Here is a 17,800-nt window from a genome sequence, read left to right on the forward strand (position 1 = left end):
AAAGCTCAAGGGCTTCCCTGGTAGCCCAGCTGGTAAAGAATCTGCCTGCAATGCAGGAGACCCTGGTTCAATTCCTGGGTCGGGAGTATCTGCTGGAGAAGGCACTGGCTACCCTCTCCAGTATTCTTGGGCTTCCCTGGTAGTTCAGCTGGTATAGAATCTGCCTGCAGTGTGGAAGACCTGGGTTTGATTCCTGGGTTGGGAAGATCCCCTGGAGAAGGGAACAGCTACCACTTCAGAATTCTGGCCTGGAGAATTCCACGGCTGTATAGTCCATGGGGTCACAAAGAGTCAGACACAATTGAGCGACTTTCACTTTCACTTTGCATAAAAATCTCAAGTATAGTTGGTAAACTAATATTACACATTAAGGGCTTTTCAAGAAAATATGCAATATGAAAATTTGAATTAAAAATTATCATCACAATTTTTAAAGTTTTAGATCAAATCAATAGAGTTATACATAAACATGAATATTCAAACAATACCAACAAATTAAAATATATGTATTTGAAAAGCAGAACACTAAACCACAACTAAATAAAGATAAGCGTATTGGTATAAGAATTGAAAGAGTTTCCCTGGTGGCTCAGTGATAAAGAATCCACCTGCCAAAGGAGACATGGGTTCAATTCCTGGGTTGGGAAGTTCCTCTGGAGAAGGAAATGGCAATCTACTCCAGTATTCTTGCCTGGAAAATCCCATGGACAGAGGAGCCTTGCGGGCTACTGTCCACAGGGTCACAAAAGATTCTGACATGAATTAGCGATTAAATAACAACAAAGCATAATATATATATATTATATATTCTCTCTGTATATATATGTTAGTTTACCAAATGTATAAGATTTAGTAGTTTTTATATAATATACACTTAATTTAAAAATTACAAGTTAAGAATAAAGTGATTTATTTCATATATCTGTATAAATACACATATGTATACATACACGTATACACACACACACATATATACACAATATAAATAACAAATATATTATTATGCAAGTGTAATAAAAATTAAGTGTGCATATGCATAAGGATCTGCTCACCAGGACCTCCTCCATCATGATGACCTGGATTCCTGGGTCCTACAGAGGGCTGATTAGGAAAAAGTAAGGTTGTTTTCCAGCCTGCCTCGCCTGGCCATATGATAGTCCTCTGTATAGCACCAAAACGCAGATGATATTTTACCTAGAAGTAGCAGCAGAAAACAAACTATGTTTAAAACCAAACTAAACTGAAAAGCAAATATTAGAAAATAAAGCAAAGTTAAATCCACATGGGAAACCATGTGATTTGAAATTGAGACTCATCTGATATGAAAGTGATTCTGAATGCCTGCAAGTGACAGTGACTCCAAGCACAACAAATATAATCCAATCATATTTATATTTTAAGTCCTCTCCCAATGCAGACAGTTCACAAAAAGAAGATACACACATGGCCCACAAATATGTAAAAACTTTCTCAATGTCATAGAATGGAATAAATACAAATTAAAACTACCTTGACATCTTTCTTACCTGTCACACTGGAAAAGTCAAAACATACTGTGTTAACATACTGTGTTTGCAAGGCAGTCAACAGGCACTTTAATACATTGCTTGTAGTATGCAAAATGGCACAATAATAATGAAGAATCTGACAATGTTCCACAAAACTATATATGCATGCATTATTTAATTCAGCAATCATACTTTCAATAACAGACTTGGAATATAAACCTCAAACAGTATGGGAAAAAAATCACATGCACACGGTTGTTTGTTGTAACATTATTTGTCGTGGAAATACAGCATATTGGAATCAACCTAACTGCTCATACATAAAAGACTGCATAAATTACACAATACAGAGTTCTGTATCTACTCGAGGTATAGTCAGAAAATAGAAACTAGATAACCTAATGGATAGGTTATACTATCCATACTAGATAACCTAATGGATAGGAGAGCTCTAAGGTATCAGATAGAGACAGCAGGAAGCAATCATTGGCCCTAGGATTAAGGAAACAAAAGCAAGGGTTTGCCGTTAGTAAAATTTGTAAACTTAAATGAGAGGTCATGTGGGGATGAAAAATCAAGCCTCTGAACAGGGGCATAAGTCAGCTAGTACTAGGTTACAGAGCTTGAAAGGGGACTTTTGACGGGGACCTTGACTCTGAAAAGGAGCTGCAGTTGCCTAGTGCTGGAAATCTTTGAGAGGGTGTGATGTTGAAAACTGTCGAGCAATCTTCAAACTGCATTTGTCTGCCACTATGAAATGACAACCCACTCCAGTGTTCTTGCCTGGAGAATCCCAGGGATGGCGGAGCCTGGTGGGCTGCCATCTCTGGGGTCACACAGAGTTGGACACTACTGAAGCAACGTAGCAGCAGCAGCAGCAGCACGAGAAAGAAAATGCTACTGATAAAAAAATAAAGAGATATTGCTGGAGTGTCATTCACAGCAACTACAAGCAGCCAGAAAGCCAACAAAAAAGTTAAAATTACTTCTTTTTCTCCAAGTCTTGCTTCTAGTCTGCACCTAATGCCTTTAATTAGCTGAGTCCAAGAGCTGGCTGAAAAAGTGGAAATGTAGCTGTAGTATTAAAAAGCAAAGTAGAAGAAAGGATTTATGGTTCAAAAAGAAAAAAATTATTGACAAGTATGCTACCGTTTTCATAAAAAAGGCAAAATTAGGTGTGTATAATTTATATTATACACCAGTTCAGTTCAGTTCACTTCAGTCGCTCAGTCGTGTACGACTCTTTGCAACCCCATGAATCGCAGCACACCAAGCCTCCCTGTCCATCACCAACTCCCGGAGCTCACTCAGACTCACGTCCATCGAGTCTTTGATGCCATCCAGCCATCTCACCCTCGGTCGTCCCCTTCTCCTCCTGCCCCCAGTCCCTCCCAGCATCAGAGTTTTTTCCAATGAGTCAACTCTTCACATGAGGTGGCCAAAATACTGGAGTTTCAGCTTCAGCATCATTCCCTCCAAAGAAATCACAGGGCATCATGTGAGCTTAAATATATATATCTATATAAACTTGTATATAAGCAATATCTATATACTTTATCTATCAATACACTAGAGTTTTGGATGTACTGCAAAGAAAGTTAGACTTCAGCATTCTTTCACCAAAAGTTCACCATTTACTAGATTTCAATATTTGCCTATAGATTTTATTTGAGGTAAAATTTACCCACAATTCAGTTCAGTTACGTTCAGTCACTCAGTCGTGTCCCACTGTTTGCAACCCCATGAATCGCAGCACGCCAGGCCTCCCTGTCCATCACCATCTCCCGGAGTTCACTCAGACTCACATCCATCGAGTCCGGGATGCCATCCAGCCATCTCATCCTTGGTCGTCCCCTTCTCCTGCCCCCAATCCCTCCCAGCATCTTTTCCAATGAGTCAACTCTTCACATGAGGTGACCAAAGTACTGGAGCTTCAGCTTTAGCATCATTCCTTCCAAAGTAATCCCAGGGTTGATCTCCTTCAGAATGGACTGGTTGGATCTCCTTGCAATCCAAGAGACCCTCAAGAGTCTTCTCCAACACCACAGTTCAAAAACATCAATTCTTTGGCGCTCAGCCTTCTTCACAGTCCAACTCTCACATCCATACATGACCACAGGAAAAACCATAGCCTTGACTAGATGGATCTTAGTCGGCAAAGTAATGTCTCTGCTTTTGAATATACTATCTAGATTGGTCATAACTTTTCTTCTAAGGAGTAAGCATCTTTTAATTTCATGGCTGAAGTCACCATCTGCAGTGATTTTGGAGCCCCCCAAAATAAAGTCTGACACTGGTTCCACTGTTTCCCCATCTATTTCCCATGAAGTGATGTGACCAGATGCCATGATCTTCGTTTTCTGAATGTTGAGCTTTGAGCCAAATTTTTCGCTCTCCTCTTTCACTTTCATCAAGAGGCTTTTTAGCTTCTCTTCACTTTCTGCCATAAGGGTGGTGTCATCTGCATATCTGAGGTTCTTGATATTTCTCCCGGCAATCTTGATTCCAGCTTGTGTTTCTTCCAGTCCAGCGTTTCTCATGATGTACTCTGCATAGAAGTTAAATAAGCTGAGTGACAATATACAGCCTTGACGTACTCCTTCTCCTATTTGGAACCAGTCTGTTGTTCCATGTCCAGTTCTAACTTTGCTTCCTGACCTGCATACAGATTTCTTAACAGGCAGGTCAGGTGGTCTGGTATTCCCATCTCTTTCAGAATTTTCCAAAGTTTATTGTGATCCACACAGCCAAAGGCTCTGGCATAGTCAATAAAGCAGTAATAGATGTTTTTCTGGACCTCTCTTGCTTTTTCGATGATTCAGTGGATGTTGGCAATTTGATCTCTGGTTCCTCTGCCTTTTCTAAAACCAGCTTGAACATCAGGGAGTTCATGGTTCATGTATTGCTGAAGCCTGGCTTGGAGAATTTTGAGCATTACTTTACTAGCTTGTGAGATGAGTGCAATTGTGTGGTAGTTTGAGCATTCTTTGGCATTGCCTTTCTTGGGAATTGGAATGAAAACTCACTTTTTCCTGTCCTGTGGCCACTGCTGAGTTTTCCAAATTTGTTGGCATATTGAGTGGAGCACTTTCACAGCATCATCTTTCAGGATTTGAAACAGCTCAATTGGAATTCCATCACCTCCACTAGCTTGTTCGTAGTGATGCTTTCTAAGGCTCACTTGACTTCACTTTCCAAGATGTCTGGCTCTAGATTAGTGATCACATTATCATGATTATCTGGGTCATGAAGATCTTTTTTGTACAGTTTTTCCGTGTATTCTTGCCACCTCGTCTTAATATCTTCTGCTTCTGTTAGGTCCATACCATTTCTGTCCTTTATTGAGCCCATCTTTGCATGAAATGTTCCCTTGGTATCTCTAATTTTCTTGAAGAGATCTCTAGTCTTTCTCATTCTGTTGTTTTCTTCTATTTACTCACAATAAAATGTACAAATCTTAACTGTACATTTCCTCTACTATATAAGTTTTAAAAATGCATAGCTATTTTAACTCAACTACTATCAAGATAAATATTACCCTCATTCCAGAAAGTTTTCATAATGCCCTTTCCCCATTGATCCTGATCACAGTCAGAGATATAATTTTTCTAATTTCACCACAGATTAATTCTGGCCATTATAAAATTTCATATAAATGGAATTAAATATAGTATTGTACTCTTTCATAGAAGGCTTCTTTTACTCCTTATGTTTTGAAATTCATTAATGTAATTGCTGTTTTCAGTAAATTTCTTTTTTATCACTGAGCAGTATTCCATAGGGGGCTTCCCTGATGCTCAGTGGTAAAGAATACACCTGCCAATTCAGGAGCTGCAGAAGATTTGGGTTTGATCCCTGGGTTGAATTCACTCCAGTATTCTGCCTGGAGAATCCCATGTGTAGAGGAGCCTGGCAGGCTATAGTCCACCGGGTCACAAGGAGTCAAATATGACTGAGTATACAGGAATAGAGTAATATTCCATAGTATGACTGTAACAGAGCTCATTAATTTTATTATAAATGGGTGCTGAATTTTCTTAAAACTTTTTCTGCATTCAGTTCAGTTCAGTCACTCAGTCGTGTCTGACTCTTTGCAACCCCATGAATCGCAGCACGCCAGGCCTCCTTGTCTATCACCAACTCCCGGAGTTTACTCAAACTCATGTCCATCGAGTCGGTGATGCTATCCAACCATCTCATCCTCTGTCGTCCCCTTCTCCTCCTGCCCCCAATCCCTCCCAGCATCAGGGTCTTTTCCAATGAGTCAATTCTTCACATGAGGTGGCCAAAGTACTGGAGTTTCAGCTTTAGCATCAGTCCTTCGAAAGAACACCCAGGCTGATCTCCTTTAGAATGAACTGGTTGGATCTCCTTGCAGTCCAAGGGACTCTCAACAGTCTTCTCCAACACCACAGTTCAAAAGCATCAATTCTTTGGCACTCAGCTTTCTTCACAGTCCAACTCTCGCATCCGTACCTGACCACTGGAAAAACCATAGCCTTGACTAGATGGAGCTTTGTTGGCAAAGTAATGTCTCTGCTTTCCAATATGCTGTCTAGGATGGTCATAACTTTTCTTCCAAGGAGTAAGCATCTTTTAATTTCATGGCTACAGTCACCATCTGCAGTGATTTTGGAGCCCCCGAGAATAAATTCTGACACTGTTTCCACTGTTTCCCCATCTATTTCCCATGAAGTGATGGGACCAGATGCCATGATCTTTGTTTTCTGAATGTTGAGTTTGAAGCCAACTTTTTCACTCTCAACTCTTTCACTTTCATCAAGAGGCTTTTTAGTTCCTCTTCACTTTCTGCCATAAGGGTGGTGTCATCTGCATATCTGAGGTTCTTGATATTTCTCCCGGCAATCTTGATTCCAGCTTGTGCTTCTTCCAGCCCAGTTTCTCATGATGTATTCTGCATAGAAGTTAAATAAGCTGAGTGACAATATACAGCCTTGACGTATTCCTTTTCCTATTTGGAACCAGTTTGTTGTTCCACGTCCAGTTCTAACTATTGCTTCCTGACCTGCATATAGGTTTCTCAAGAGGCAGGACATAATTTTCTGCATTAGTTGAGACTGAAAAGCTGAATAATTGGCTTAAAACTCAACATTCAAAAAACTAAGATCATGACATCTGGTCCCATCATTCATGACAAATAGGGAAAAAAAATGGAAATGGTGACAGACTTTATTTTCTTGGGCTCCAAAATCACTGCAGATGGTAACTGCAGTCATGAAATTAAAAGACACTTGCTCCTTGGATATAAAGCTGTGACAAACCTATACTCCATATTAAAAAGCAGAGACATCACTTTGCCAACAAAGTTCTGCCGAGTGAAAGCTATGGTATTTCCTGTAGTCATGTATGGATGTGAGAGCTGGAACATAAAGAAAGCTGAGCGCCAAAGAATTGATGCTTCTGAACTGTGGTGTTGGAGAAGACTCTCAAAAGTCCGTTGGACAGCAAGGAGATCAAACCAACCAATCCTAAAGGAAATCAACCCTGAATATCCACTGGAAGGACTGATGCTGAAGCTGAAGCTCCAATACTTTGGTCATGTGATGTGAAGAGCCGACTCATTGGTAAAGACCCTGTTTCTGGGAAAGACTGAGGGCAGGAGGAGAAGGGGGTGACAGGGAATGAGATGTTTGGATGGCATCATTGACTCAGTGGACATGAGTTAGAACAAACTCTGGGAGATAGTGAAGGACAGGGAAGTCTGGCATGCTGCAGTCTATGGAGCTGCAAAGAGCTGAACAGGAATGAGTGACTGAACACCACCAACACCACTGTGGAAAACAGTATGGAGGTTCCTTAAAAAATTAAAATAGAGCTACCATATGATCCAGTAGCTCTATTCCTGAGTATTTTTCAAAGAGCAAAATACTCATTTTAAAAATATACATGTGCCCCAGTGTTCACAGCTATATTATTTACAATAGCCAACATGGAAGCAAGGCTGTCCACAGATAAATAGATAAAGAAGATATCATACACGGGAATACTACTAACCACAAAAGAATGAAAATTTGCCATTTGCAACATCATAGATGGACATGTTGCTTAGAGAAAAGACAGAGAAAGACAAATACTGCTTGCTATCACTTAACTGTGGGATCTAAAAACAAAACAAATGACTATAACAAAGCAGACACAGACTCAGATACAGAGAACAAACTAGTAGTTATCAGTGGGAGAGAGGGAAAGAGGGAGGGGCATATGGGGTAGGGATTAAGGAATACAAAGTATTAGTTTTAAAATAATGAGCTACAAGGACATATTTTACAGCACAGGTAATATAAACAAATTTTATAACTTTAAATGGTATATAATCTATAAAAATTTTGAAACTCCATGTTGTATACCTAAAACTACTATTGTAAATAAAAATATCTCAATAAAACAGGGCACTGGAATTTTGATAAGGATTATGATGAATCTAGGTAGCTATTGGTGGTATGATTTAACAAATTAGGTCTTCCTACCCACGAACTTAGGGCTTCCTAGATGTTGCTAGTGATAAAGAATCTGCCAGACAATGCAGGAGACGTAAGAGATGCAGGTTTGATTCCTGGGTTGGGAAGATCCCCTGGAGGAGGGCACAGCAACCCACTCCAGTATTCTTGTCTAGAGAACTCAATGGACATAGAAGCCTAGTGGGCTATGGTGCATAGCGTCACAAAGAATCGGACATGACTGAAGCAATTTAGCACGCATGTGCACACCCATGAATGTGGGCTGTCTTTCCATTTATTTCGGCCTTCTTTAATTTCTTTCAGCAATGTAGTTTTCAGTGCACATTCTTTGCACTTCCTTGGATAAATTAATTCCTCAGTGTTATATCCTCTCCTCTGTCTTCTCTGTTAATAAGCCCATCCAAGTTCAGTTCAGTTCAGTCTCTGTCGTGTCCGACTCTTAGCGACTCCATGGACTGCAGCACACCGGGCTTCCCTATCTATCACCAACTCCCAAAGTTTACTCAAATTCATGTCCATTGAGTTGGTGATGCCATGCAACCATCTCATCCCCTGTCATCCTCTTCTCCCCCCACCTTCAATCTTTCCCAGTATCAGGGTCTTTTCCAATGAGTCAGCTCTTCACATCAGGTGGCCAAAGTATTGGAGTTACAGCTTCATCATCAGTCCTTCCAATGGATATTCAGAACTGTTTTCCTTTAGGATGGACTGGTTGGATCTCCTTGCAGTCCAAGGGACTCTCAACAGTCTTCTCCAACACCACAGTTCAAAAGCATCAATTTTTCAGCACTCAGCTTTCTTTACAGTCCAACTCTCACATCCATACATGACTACTGGAAAAAGCATAGCCTTGACTAGATGGACCTTTGTTGGCAAAGTAATGTCTCCGCTTTTTAATATGCTGTCTAGGTTGGTCATAACTTTTCTTCCAAGGAGTAAGCATCTTTTAATTTCATGGCTGCAGTCACCACCTGCAGTGATTTTGGAGCCCCCCAAAATAAAGTCTGCCACTGTTTCCCCATCTGTTTGCCATGAAGTGATGGGACTGGATGCCATGATCTTAGTTTTCTGAATGTTGAGGTTTAAGCCAACTTTTTCCTACTAGGTTGTTATTTGTTACTGAATTTAATGTTTATAACTTTTATTTCTCTGCTTATATTTCCTATATTTTCATTTGTTTCAAAACAGTTTTTAATTGCTGTTGAAACATGTTTTATGATGGTTGCTTTAAAATCTTTCTCAGATAATTCTAACCTCTAATTCTTCTCAGTTCTCATATCAGTAAATTGGTTCTTGGTTTGACAGATGATTTTCTATTTTACTTTGTTAATTTTGTCTATTATTTTAGGAGACTCTGGATCCTATTTAAATACTTTATTATATCAGGCAGTCAGCCTATTTTATGCAGCAATGGCTTGATTTCAATGACAATTTAATTTCCAGAGCTTTTTAAGTGTTAATTTTGGTCTCACAGTTTATGTGGTTCCATTGGGGCTCACAATGGTTCCTGCTATTTCTGCTTAAAGGAACACAAATTTTCCTTCTGGGGGCAGAGCAGGCACAAGGCATAAAGACCTTCCCAGGCTAAACCTCTTCTGTGGCTTAGTTCCTCATGCCAATTTTGCCTGTCTTGCTCTGGGGGATCCCTATATAAGACAGGATATTCAGCCCACAAGAGGAAAGAGGCTTTCTGGTTGGGCACATGTGGCAGGGACCTGCTTGTATGGGACAGACAGTTCTTTCTGAATGTGGGACTTCTTGCAGTGGAGTTTCCCTACCACTGTTCCTTGACTTCCTTCATGTATCTGAACAGGAAAAGAGAGTCTCTGGCCCATAGACATTGCCACTTTTTTGTAGCTGGGACCCTCTTGATGGTTCCACTGGCCCACCCACTCCAGAGTCTTGCATCGAGGGATGTCTTAGGCTGGAGGTGATGAAGAGGCTTCTAGACTGGAATACTTGTGGCTGAGTACCTCTTGCTCATGGGTTTCAGTATATATTAGCAGGGGAAGGGCTTGGTAAGGAAGGAGAATATTTTTCCTGGCTACTAATTGTCATCAGGGCTCCCTATCCATTCCTCTTGCTAGATGTGTCAGAACTGTCTAATGTTAGAAATGCTTCCATTTGATGTGGAATGGCATGAGCCTACTTGCTGCCTTCTATTGCTAGGTTGGAGGTCAGATAATGCTGGGTCTTGGCTGTCATCTGTTGGATGTGATACATTAAGATGTGTGCCCTTGTGCTGCTCCTCTAGGCATGAGGTCTTAAAACAACTTGCAGAGTTACCACTTTTCAGAGTTTTGTTTTGCCTTTGCATTCCATCCATCCTCACTAAGAGGAATGACAGAGAGAAATGAGTCCCCACCATCTTGTCCAGACCAGAAGTCAACAGTGTCTTTTGATGATAAGTAGTTTCTACAAGTTTGATAAAAGTTAATCTATTAATTTTTTCTTTAATGGTTATCACTTTCTGTGATCTGAAAAACGTTTGCTACTGCCAAGTAAAGATGATACTTGTCTTTGCTTTACTCTAAAAGCATTGGTTTTAGCTTTGACATTTAAATCTAAAATTCATGAGCTATTTTTTTGTGCGTAGTATGAGGTCAGTTCAAGGTTCATTTTTTCCATATATACATCCAATCATTACAGCACTATTTACTGAAAACATCTTTCTTTCCCCATAAGATTTATTTGGTGCCTTGATATTTCTATTTTTGAAAATTAATTAATTAATTAATTTGGCTGCACCAGGTCTAGTTGTGGCATGTGGTATCTTCGATTTTCGTCGTGGTATGTGTTATCCTTCAGTTGTGGCATGCAGGATCTTTTAGTGAAATGAGGAATCTTTAGCTGCTGCATGCAGGATCTTCAGTTGCAGCATGTGATCTCTTAGTTGTGGCATGTGCGACCCAGTTCCATGACCAAGGATTGAACCCAGGCCCTTGCATTGGGATCACAGAGTCCTAGCCACTAAACCACAATGAAGTCCCAAATGACTATATTAAAGAATGCTTACTTCTGGGCTTTCTGTTCTGTGTCATAGATACATTTGTTGATCATATGCCAGTATTACACTTCAATGATTACTGTAGTTTTATATGTTTTATATATGTCTTCCAACTTTATTATTTTACAAAATGATTCTATATGTTTTAAGTCCTGTGAATTTGCATTTACATTTAGACCTGATAAACACGAAGTGACAAGCATTCTAAATGCCCTAGTAAGACATTTGCTTACCACAGGTTGAGAGATAAAGCCTATATAAAGACTCAGGACCTTGCTAACTGGTGAGCTTTTTATGGGTCCAATGGTCTCTGAGGTATGCCAGGATATATCCTCAAAGAGTAGTTTTGCTGCATGCTGTGCTCCTAACCACTCAAAAGAAACACTGCAAAAAGAGGTGGGCCTTTTTTTTGATGAGCCTGTTTTTCAAAATTTTGGTGATGGCATATACCATATTTGAGAGAACTGGTCAGATCTATTTATGATGTAAAAATTTTCAGGGGAGTCCAGAAAAAGAAATGGGTCTGCAATAGGGGTAAAGGCACACAATATGCCTCCAGCAGGGGATCTATTTTATATTTAAGGAGATACATTAATGGGCACCTGAACCACTCATCTATAGTTCTTACCATATGCCATTATGACTCAGAAGCAGCAGACCTGAGAGAAGAAACTGAAAATGCCTGTTAAATTTCAGATAAGGATAACACTCTGTTGATCTGGGACACTGTTCTATAGGATGTGGCCTATGTAACAATAATCAGTATCTAGCTCTATGTTCTCGGTAAAACATAAGGGTGGGGGAAACAAGGCTTGGAAGTAGAACTGGCCCTTCTAATTACTCCCAGAGACCTACTTGTGGAATTTATACATCCCATCCTTACAAACTCATGTTCTGCTGCAGTAAAGGCCTTGTTTTCTGGGGTAGCAGACTTTTAAGAGGAGATACAGTAAAGCTTCCACCAAATAGCTGTATGATTATCACCTAGCATTACTGAGCTACTCACACTGGTACACTGGCAAATAAACTATGATACTAGAGGAAGCAATTAATCATGATTAAGGTTACTGTTACATAATGAAAACAGTGAGGTACATGGGGGCACCTCTTGGTGCTTACTTTTCCATAGAAAACAGTTAAGACCATTTGCAGCAACTATGAGCTGATAACTAAAGGCTCAAGAAGGGTATGGTTCATCTAAACAGGTAAGCTAGATCCTCTGAAGTGTTTGTCAAGAGTGACTAAAATCTACAATGTTAATGTGCAAATATTTCCTTATATAAAAACCCTTTTGTTGAAATGCATTCAGTAGTGTCTGCTCTCATATGAATTCTAATAGAAACATGTGCTGGTTGTGATGAAGACAGAAAAGAAAGGGATAGGTGTGGAAGCTGAATGGAAATTCACAGTAGCATTTGTACAGCAGAGAAAATGTGACCAAAGATTCAAAAACAAAAAGCAATACAGTGTTTCCAGGTAATTGCTGGAAGTTAAGTACTGCTGGAACATAAAAAGTTTGGTAAGGAGTATAAGAGATAGCCAAGTACTAGGATATCGATAGCCATATTTGTGTAAAGGACTCTGAACATTGGAAGTCACCAAAGTCTTTTCATCAGGACAGTGACATGATCATATCTGAGATTTATTTTGATCCTTGTGGATCCTTGTAAATGAACAAAAGATCTGTCAAGAAAGTCACATAAGGGACTTCCTTGGTGGTCCAGTGGTAAAGAATCCACCTTCCAATGCAGGGGATGTGAGTTTGATTCCTGGTCAGGGAACTAAGATCCTATATGCTGCAGGGCAACTAAGCCCGTAGGCTACATACCACAACTAGAGAAGCCTTCGCAATGCAAGGAAGAGCCCGCATGCCATAATGAAGACTCAGCATAGTCAAAATAGTAATAATAAATAAAAGTAAAAAAGAGAAAGTCACCTAAGATGTGGGAAAGTTGGTAGACATTAGATGGTCTATGCTATACATAAAATCATCAATAAAGATCAAAAGGTTTTAGAAAAATCATCAAAACAGACCAAGCAGAATGCAATACATGCAATAATGCAATACATTAGATCCTCAGAACTTACTCATCTTACCACACACAAAACTGGTAATTCTGTGAGGTGAGGAATATATATCAGCTAACCTTGCTGTGGTAATCATTTTGCAATAGACACATTTCAAATACACAATTCATATGCAATATACACATTGCATATCCTAAATTTAACAGTGTTATACGTGAAAAGAAAGTGAAAGTAAAGTTGCTCAGTCACATCCGACTCTTTGTGACCCCATGGACTGTAGCCTACCAGGCTCCTCCATCCATGGGATTTTCCAGGCAAGTGAGTGGGTTGCCATTTCCTTCTCCAGGGGATCTTCCCAACCAAGGGATTGAACCCAGGTCTCCTGCACTGCAGGCAGATGCTTTATTGTCTGAGCCACCAGGGAAGCCTTATTATTCAGCAATAAGACTGAAACTTAAAATAGAACTGAAGACACTTTGAGCCAATGTATATTGTCGAGCCTAAACCTGTATCAGTACATGGAAAATTCTGACTTAGTAAATAGAAGCTGGCACAAAAGAAAAGTCATGAAAGGATGGGACACACAGAAAGAATATATATTGTCCTACTGGTGGTTTTATTAATCTTGCCTTCTGTCAACAAGCATCTGTTTTCTAAATATAGAATTTGGCTCCATGTGGAACTGGTATAGATTGCCCTTTATTTTCATCACCACCAGAAGACAATGTTTATAAGATCTGCCAAGGAGGCACCAAGTTCAAAGCACTATCTTTTTCTTTCCTTCTTTTGGGTTATGCTATCATCTAATCTGGATCAATGTGGGTAAGCCATAGAGTTTTCTCTAGAGATTTATGAAAGGACTTAAATTCTATGTCTCATTCAAAGAAAAAGCTCTATCCATGCTTGTGTTTCACTACCTTTTGCAAAACTAGAAGCAATGTATGAGTAGTCCAAGTGTCCCATGAATCAGAAGTCCTGTGCGTGAAAGATACAGTTATTCCCTTATTACCATACTTCAAAAGCTACAAACACAGACATAACTTAAAGCTACTCAAATCTGGACTCATATTCTTGCTTTATTTTACACAAGTAGTTTGATCTTGGGAAAATTAGTTTCTTCACTGATAAAACAGGGTAGATATTACAAAATTCATTAAAATCATAGAAACTAAAATTCCGATTACAAGAAAACTATTTATTTAGAAAACTCTAAATACAACTTTCTCACCTGAAGTGGCAATGGATCATGCCTATTTTTGAAGTCACAGTCAAAAACAATGGCAGCCAGCACTTTATGAGCTCGATAGTCATACTTAACGTACTTCTCAAACTCAATTTCTGAAGAAAAGCCTTTAACTATAGAGAAGTAAAATTGTTCACTTAAATAAAAACATATGATAATCCCTTCTGAGAGAAAACATATTAGTTTACATGGACAAAAACCTTCTATCCAAATATGCAAATTTGAAAACACTGTTTCTTAAACACTGGTATCATAACAACTTGATGGATATTTGGGGTTCAAAATATTTCAATAAAAAATTTTATAAAATTTTATTGCAATTTTAAATAATCATTATAAAGCACATATAAAGATAAGTCATTAGTGGTGAGGGAAATGCAAATTGAAATCACAATAAATCACTTTACATCCACTGAGATGACTATAATCAAAAAGACAGAAGATAACAAGAGCTGGAGAGGATGTGGTACCTTCATTCACTGCTAATCAGAATGTAAAATGGTATAACGACTTTAGATAACAATCTGGCATTTCCTTGAAAACTTAAAAATAGAGTAAACATATGACACATTTATTCTGCTTTTGGTATATAACCGACAGAAATGAAAACATATGTCTATCTAAAACCTATAGATGAATGTTTGTAGCAGTATTATTTATAGTAGCCAAAAGGTAGAAACAACCCAAATGTCCTTCAACTGATGAAAGATATATTGTTCCAATTAAATGCAGTGTATCCATACAATGGAATATTATCTGACAATGAAAAGGAATAAAGAACTGATGCATGCAACTACATGGGTAAACCTTGAAAACATTTTAAGTATAAGAAGAGAGTCATGAAAGACCACATATTGCATTTTATAAAGTTGATATAAAAAGTTTATATGTAAACAATTTATATTAAAGGTTCATACGTAAACCATTTATTTATATAAAAGGTTTATAATAGGCAAATCTGTAGAGATAAAAGGAGATTACTGTTTTTCTTATCTTGATAGGGATGGATAATTGTGGGGCTATGACTGAAGATATTGGAATTTATTTTTGGTGACAAAAATGCTTTAAAATTAATTGTGGCAGTGGTTGCACACCTCTGTGAATATATTGAAGCCACTGAATTACACACTTCAAATGGGTGAAAGTATGGAATGTGTATTATATCTCAAAAAAGTTACTTAATTAAAAGAAACAAATCAGGAGGTGATCACTTTGTGCTTTAAAAAACACAACTCATTTGATGGCTCAATACCTGTATAGTTATAATACAGGAAGGAGTCATTCAAGATAGAAATTTTCTAACCTGAACAAGAGAGGAAAAGAAAGATTAGACAAAAGTTGAACAGAGCCTAAACAACCTGTGGGACAATACAAAATGTATCATCATAGTCTTAGAGGAGGAGAAAGATGGCCATGTTAAAAAACAATTTTAAAAATAATTATTGTAAAGTCCCCTAACTTTGTGCAACTTACAGATTCAAAACGCTCAGTGAACCCCAAAGAAAAATGCCAAAAGAAATCCACAGACACATCATAATCAAACTTTTGAAAAATAAAGACAGAAAATATCTTGAAAGCAGCCAGAGAGAAATGCTAAAATTGGGCAGTGTGATTCGTCCAACTTTATTCTTATTCTTTTCCCTATACTGTTTCAGCTCAAAAATGTTAATGATAAGCTTTACAGAAAACTTTAATTTCTAACCTTTTATACTGATGTTTAGATTCCTTTTCACATTCTCAGTGATCTCTTTTACCACATCAATATTCGAAGGCACATAAACCAGTTCCCATGTTTCATCATTTTGGAGGAATGAAGGCAGAGTACTGATGGATTGGGAAGTAAAACTGTAAGGTCCAGTAACAGTTATATGAATAACAGCACGTAAGAGCAAAAGCATCATTGGAAACGCCAATGCAGTTAGGACTTCCAATATTAAATTAAAGAACTGCCTCCTCTAGAAGAGGAACAAAAAGATTGTGTTAATTAATTTAAGAGTACACATTCAAAGCAAATAGATAGTTCTGCCAATTTCACCCTGGAACAGCTAAAGTTTCATATCATCCCTCCAACTCCCCTAACCAGTTTTCTTATAGGTCAGACTATACTATTGATTAATGCAGTTTCATACATTTGGAAGAGCTACTTTCAGCTCTGGAATTGATTTTTCAAGTGTGTGCATATATATAAACCCACCCCCACCCCCACCCCAAATCCAAACTGCACCACATGGGCATTTATGGATATTTTCCAAGGATACCTTTACATACCTTTAAGGTAAAATTTTTCCAGAGGAGCACTGCAAACTGGTTGAGTGTCAACAAATTCATTCTTCTACAAAAAGTGTATGTTCGATTCCAGCAATGGAGAAAAAGTTTTTTTAATGTTAAGTTACCTAATAATGTGAACATCAAGTATATAACAGTATTACTTCTTTCTCTTAATTTTCTCCTTAATCAGTCTCAAAGTTTGATAGCACAAATGATTTTGTATTTGAAATAAACAAAATTAAATTGCTTTTATTTTTCTGTTCAATAATTTGCTTAATATCTACTAATGTTCTAATGTGGTCAGAAAACAAAGAAGTAGCTAAACAAACAGTAAGATGTGGTTCCATTTCTCAAGATGGCATAAGCAAACAGGATCTGATATTCTTATGCTACTTTCCAAGACCATATGGCTTCACAAGTAAATTCTACTAACACCAATCTTTCTCAAACTTTTCAAAAAATAGAAGGGTAGGGGAACATGTCCAAATTCATTTTAAGAGGCCCGAATCATGCTGACATCAAAGCCACATAAGGACACTATGAGAAAACTACATGCAAATATTCCTGATAAATAAAGATGCAAAACTCCTCAAAATACTTGAGCAAACCAAATGCAATAGCACAATCAAAGCACCACTGATCATGATCAAGGGGATTTATCCTTGGAAGGCAAGGATGGTTCAGTATATGCAAATCAATAAATGTAATATACTAATTACTAAAATAAAAGATAAAGATCATACAATAATCTCAACACAGAAAGAGAAACAAAATTCAACACTCTTCAATAATAGAAACACTCAACAAATTATGTACACAAACAAGGTACTTTAACATAATAAAGGCATATATGAAATGCCCACAGCTGACATCATACTTAACACTGAAAAACTGAAAGTGCTTGCTCTTAAAATCTAGAGCAAGACAAGGATACCCATTATTGCCACTTCTATTCAACACAATAATGGACGTTTTAGCCAGGATAATTATGGAACATATCCAAATCATAAAGGAAGAAGTGAAACAGTCTGTATTCATAGATAGCATGATCTTATACAGAGAAAACCCAAAGGATTCCACAAAAAAACCCTTTGGATCAATCAAACTAATAAAAGTAATCATATGAATCCAGGAATGCTGCAGAAAACAAAAATAAACATACAAGATCAGATATGTTCCTACAGACTAATAACAAGCCATCCAAAGAGGAAGTTAAGGAAACGAATCTCACTTATACTAGCATCAAAGAATAATATACTTAGGAGAC

The 17,800-nt window shown here is 38.1% G+C and overlaps 1 protein-coding gene across 1 annotated transcript in view; it reads right to left on the reverse strand.

Moving 5' to 3' along the window:
- Positions 1–16,593, reverse strand: part of LOC128060028 (phospholipid-transporting ATPase ABCA3-like) — a 252,491-nt gene extending 235,898 nt beyond the window's left edge. The window contains exons 1-4 of the mRNA XM_052652237.1: positions 16,534–16,593; positions 15,968–16,220; positions 14,251–14,378; positions 1,053–1,194 (exon numbers count right to left, since the gene is read on the reverse strand). Of these exons, the coding sequence (XP_052508197.1) occupies positions 1,053–1,194; positions 14,251–14,378; positions 15,968–16,220; positions 16,534–16,593 (583 nt within the window). The remainder of the gene's footprint in view (positions 1–1,052; positions 1,195–14,250; positions 14,379–15,967; positions 16,221–16,533) is intronic.
- Between the last annotated feature and the right edge of the window lie 1,207 nt (positions 16,594–17,800).

This window comes from Budorcas taxicolor, chromosome 2 (assembly GCF_023091745.1).
Source record: "Budorcas taxicolor isolate Tak-1 chromosome 2, Takin1.1, whole genome shotgun sequence".
NCBI classification, from domain to species: domain Eukaryota; kingdom Metazoa; phylum Chordata; class Mammalia; order Artiodactyla; family Bovidae; genus Budorcas; species Budorcas taxicolor.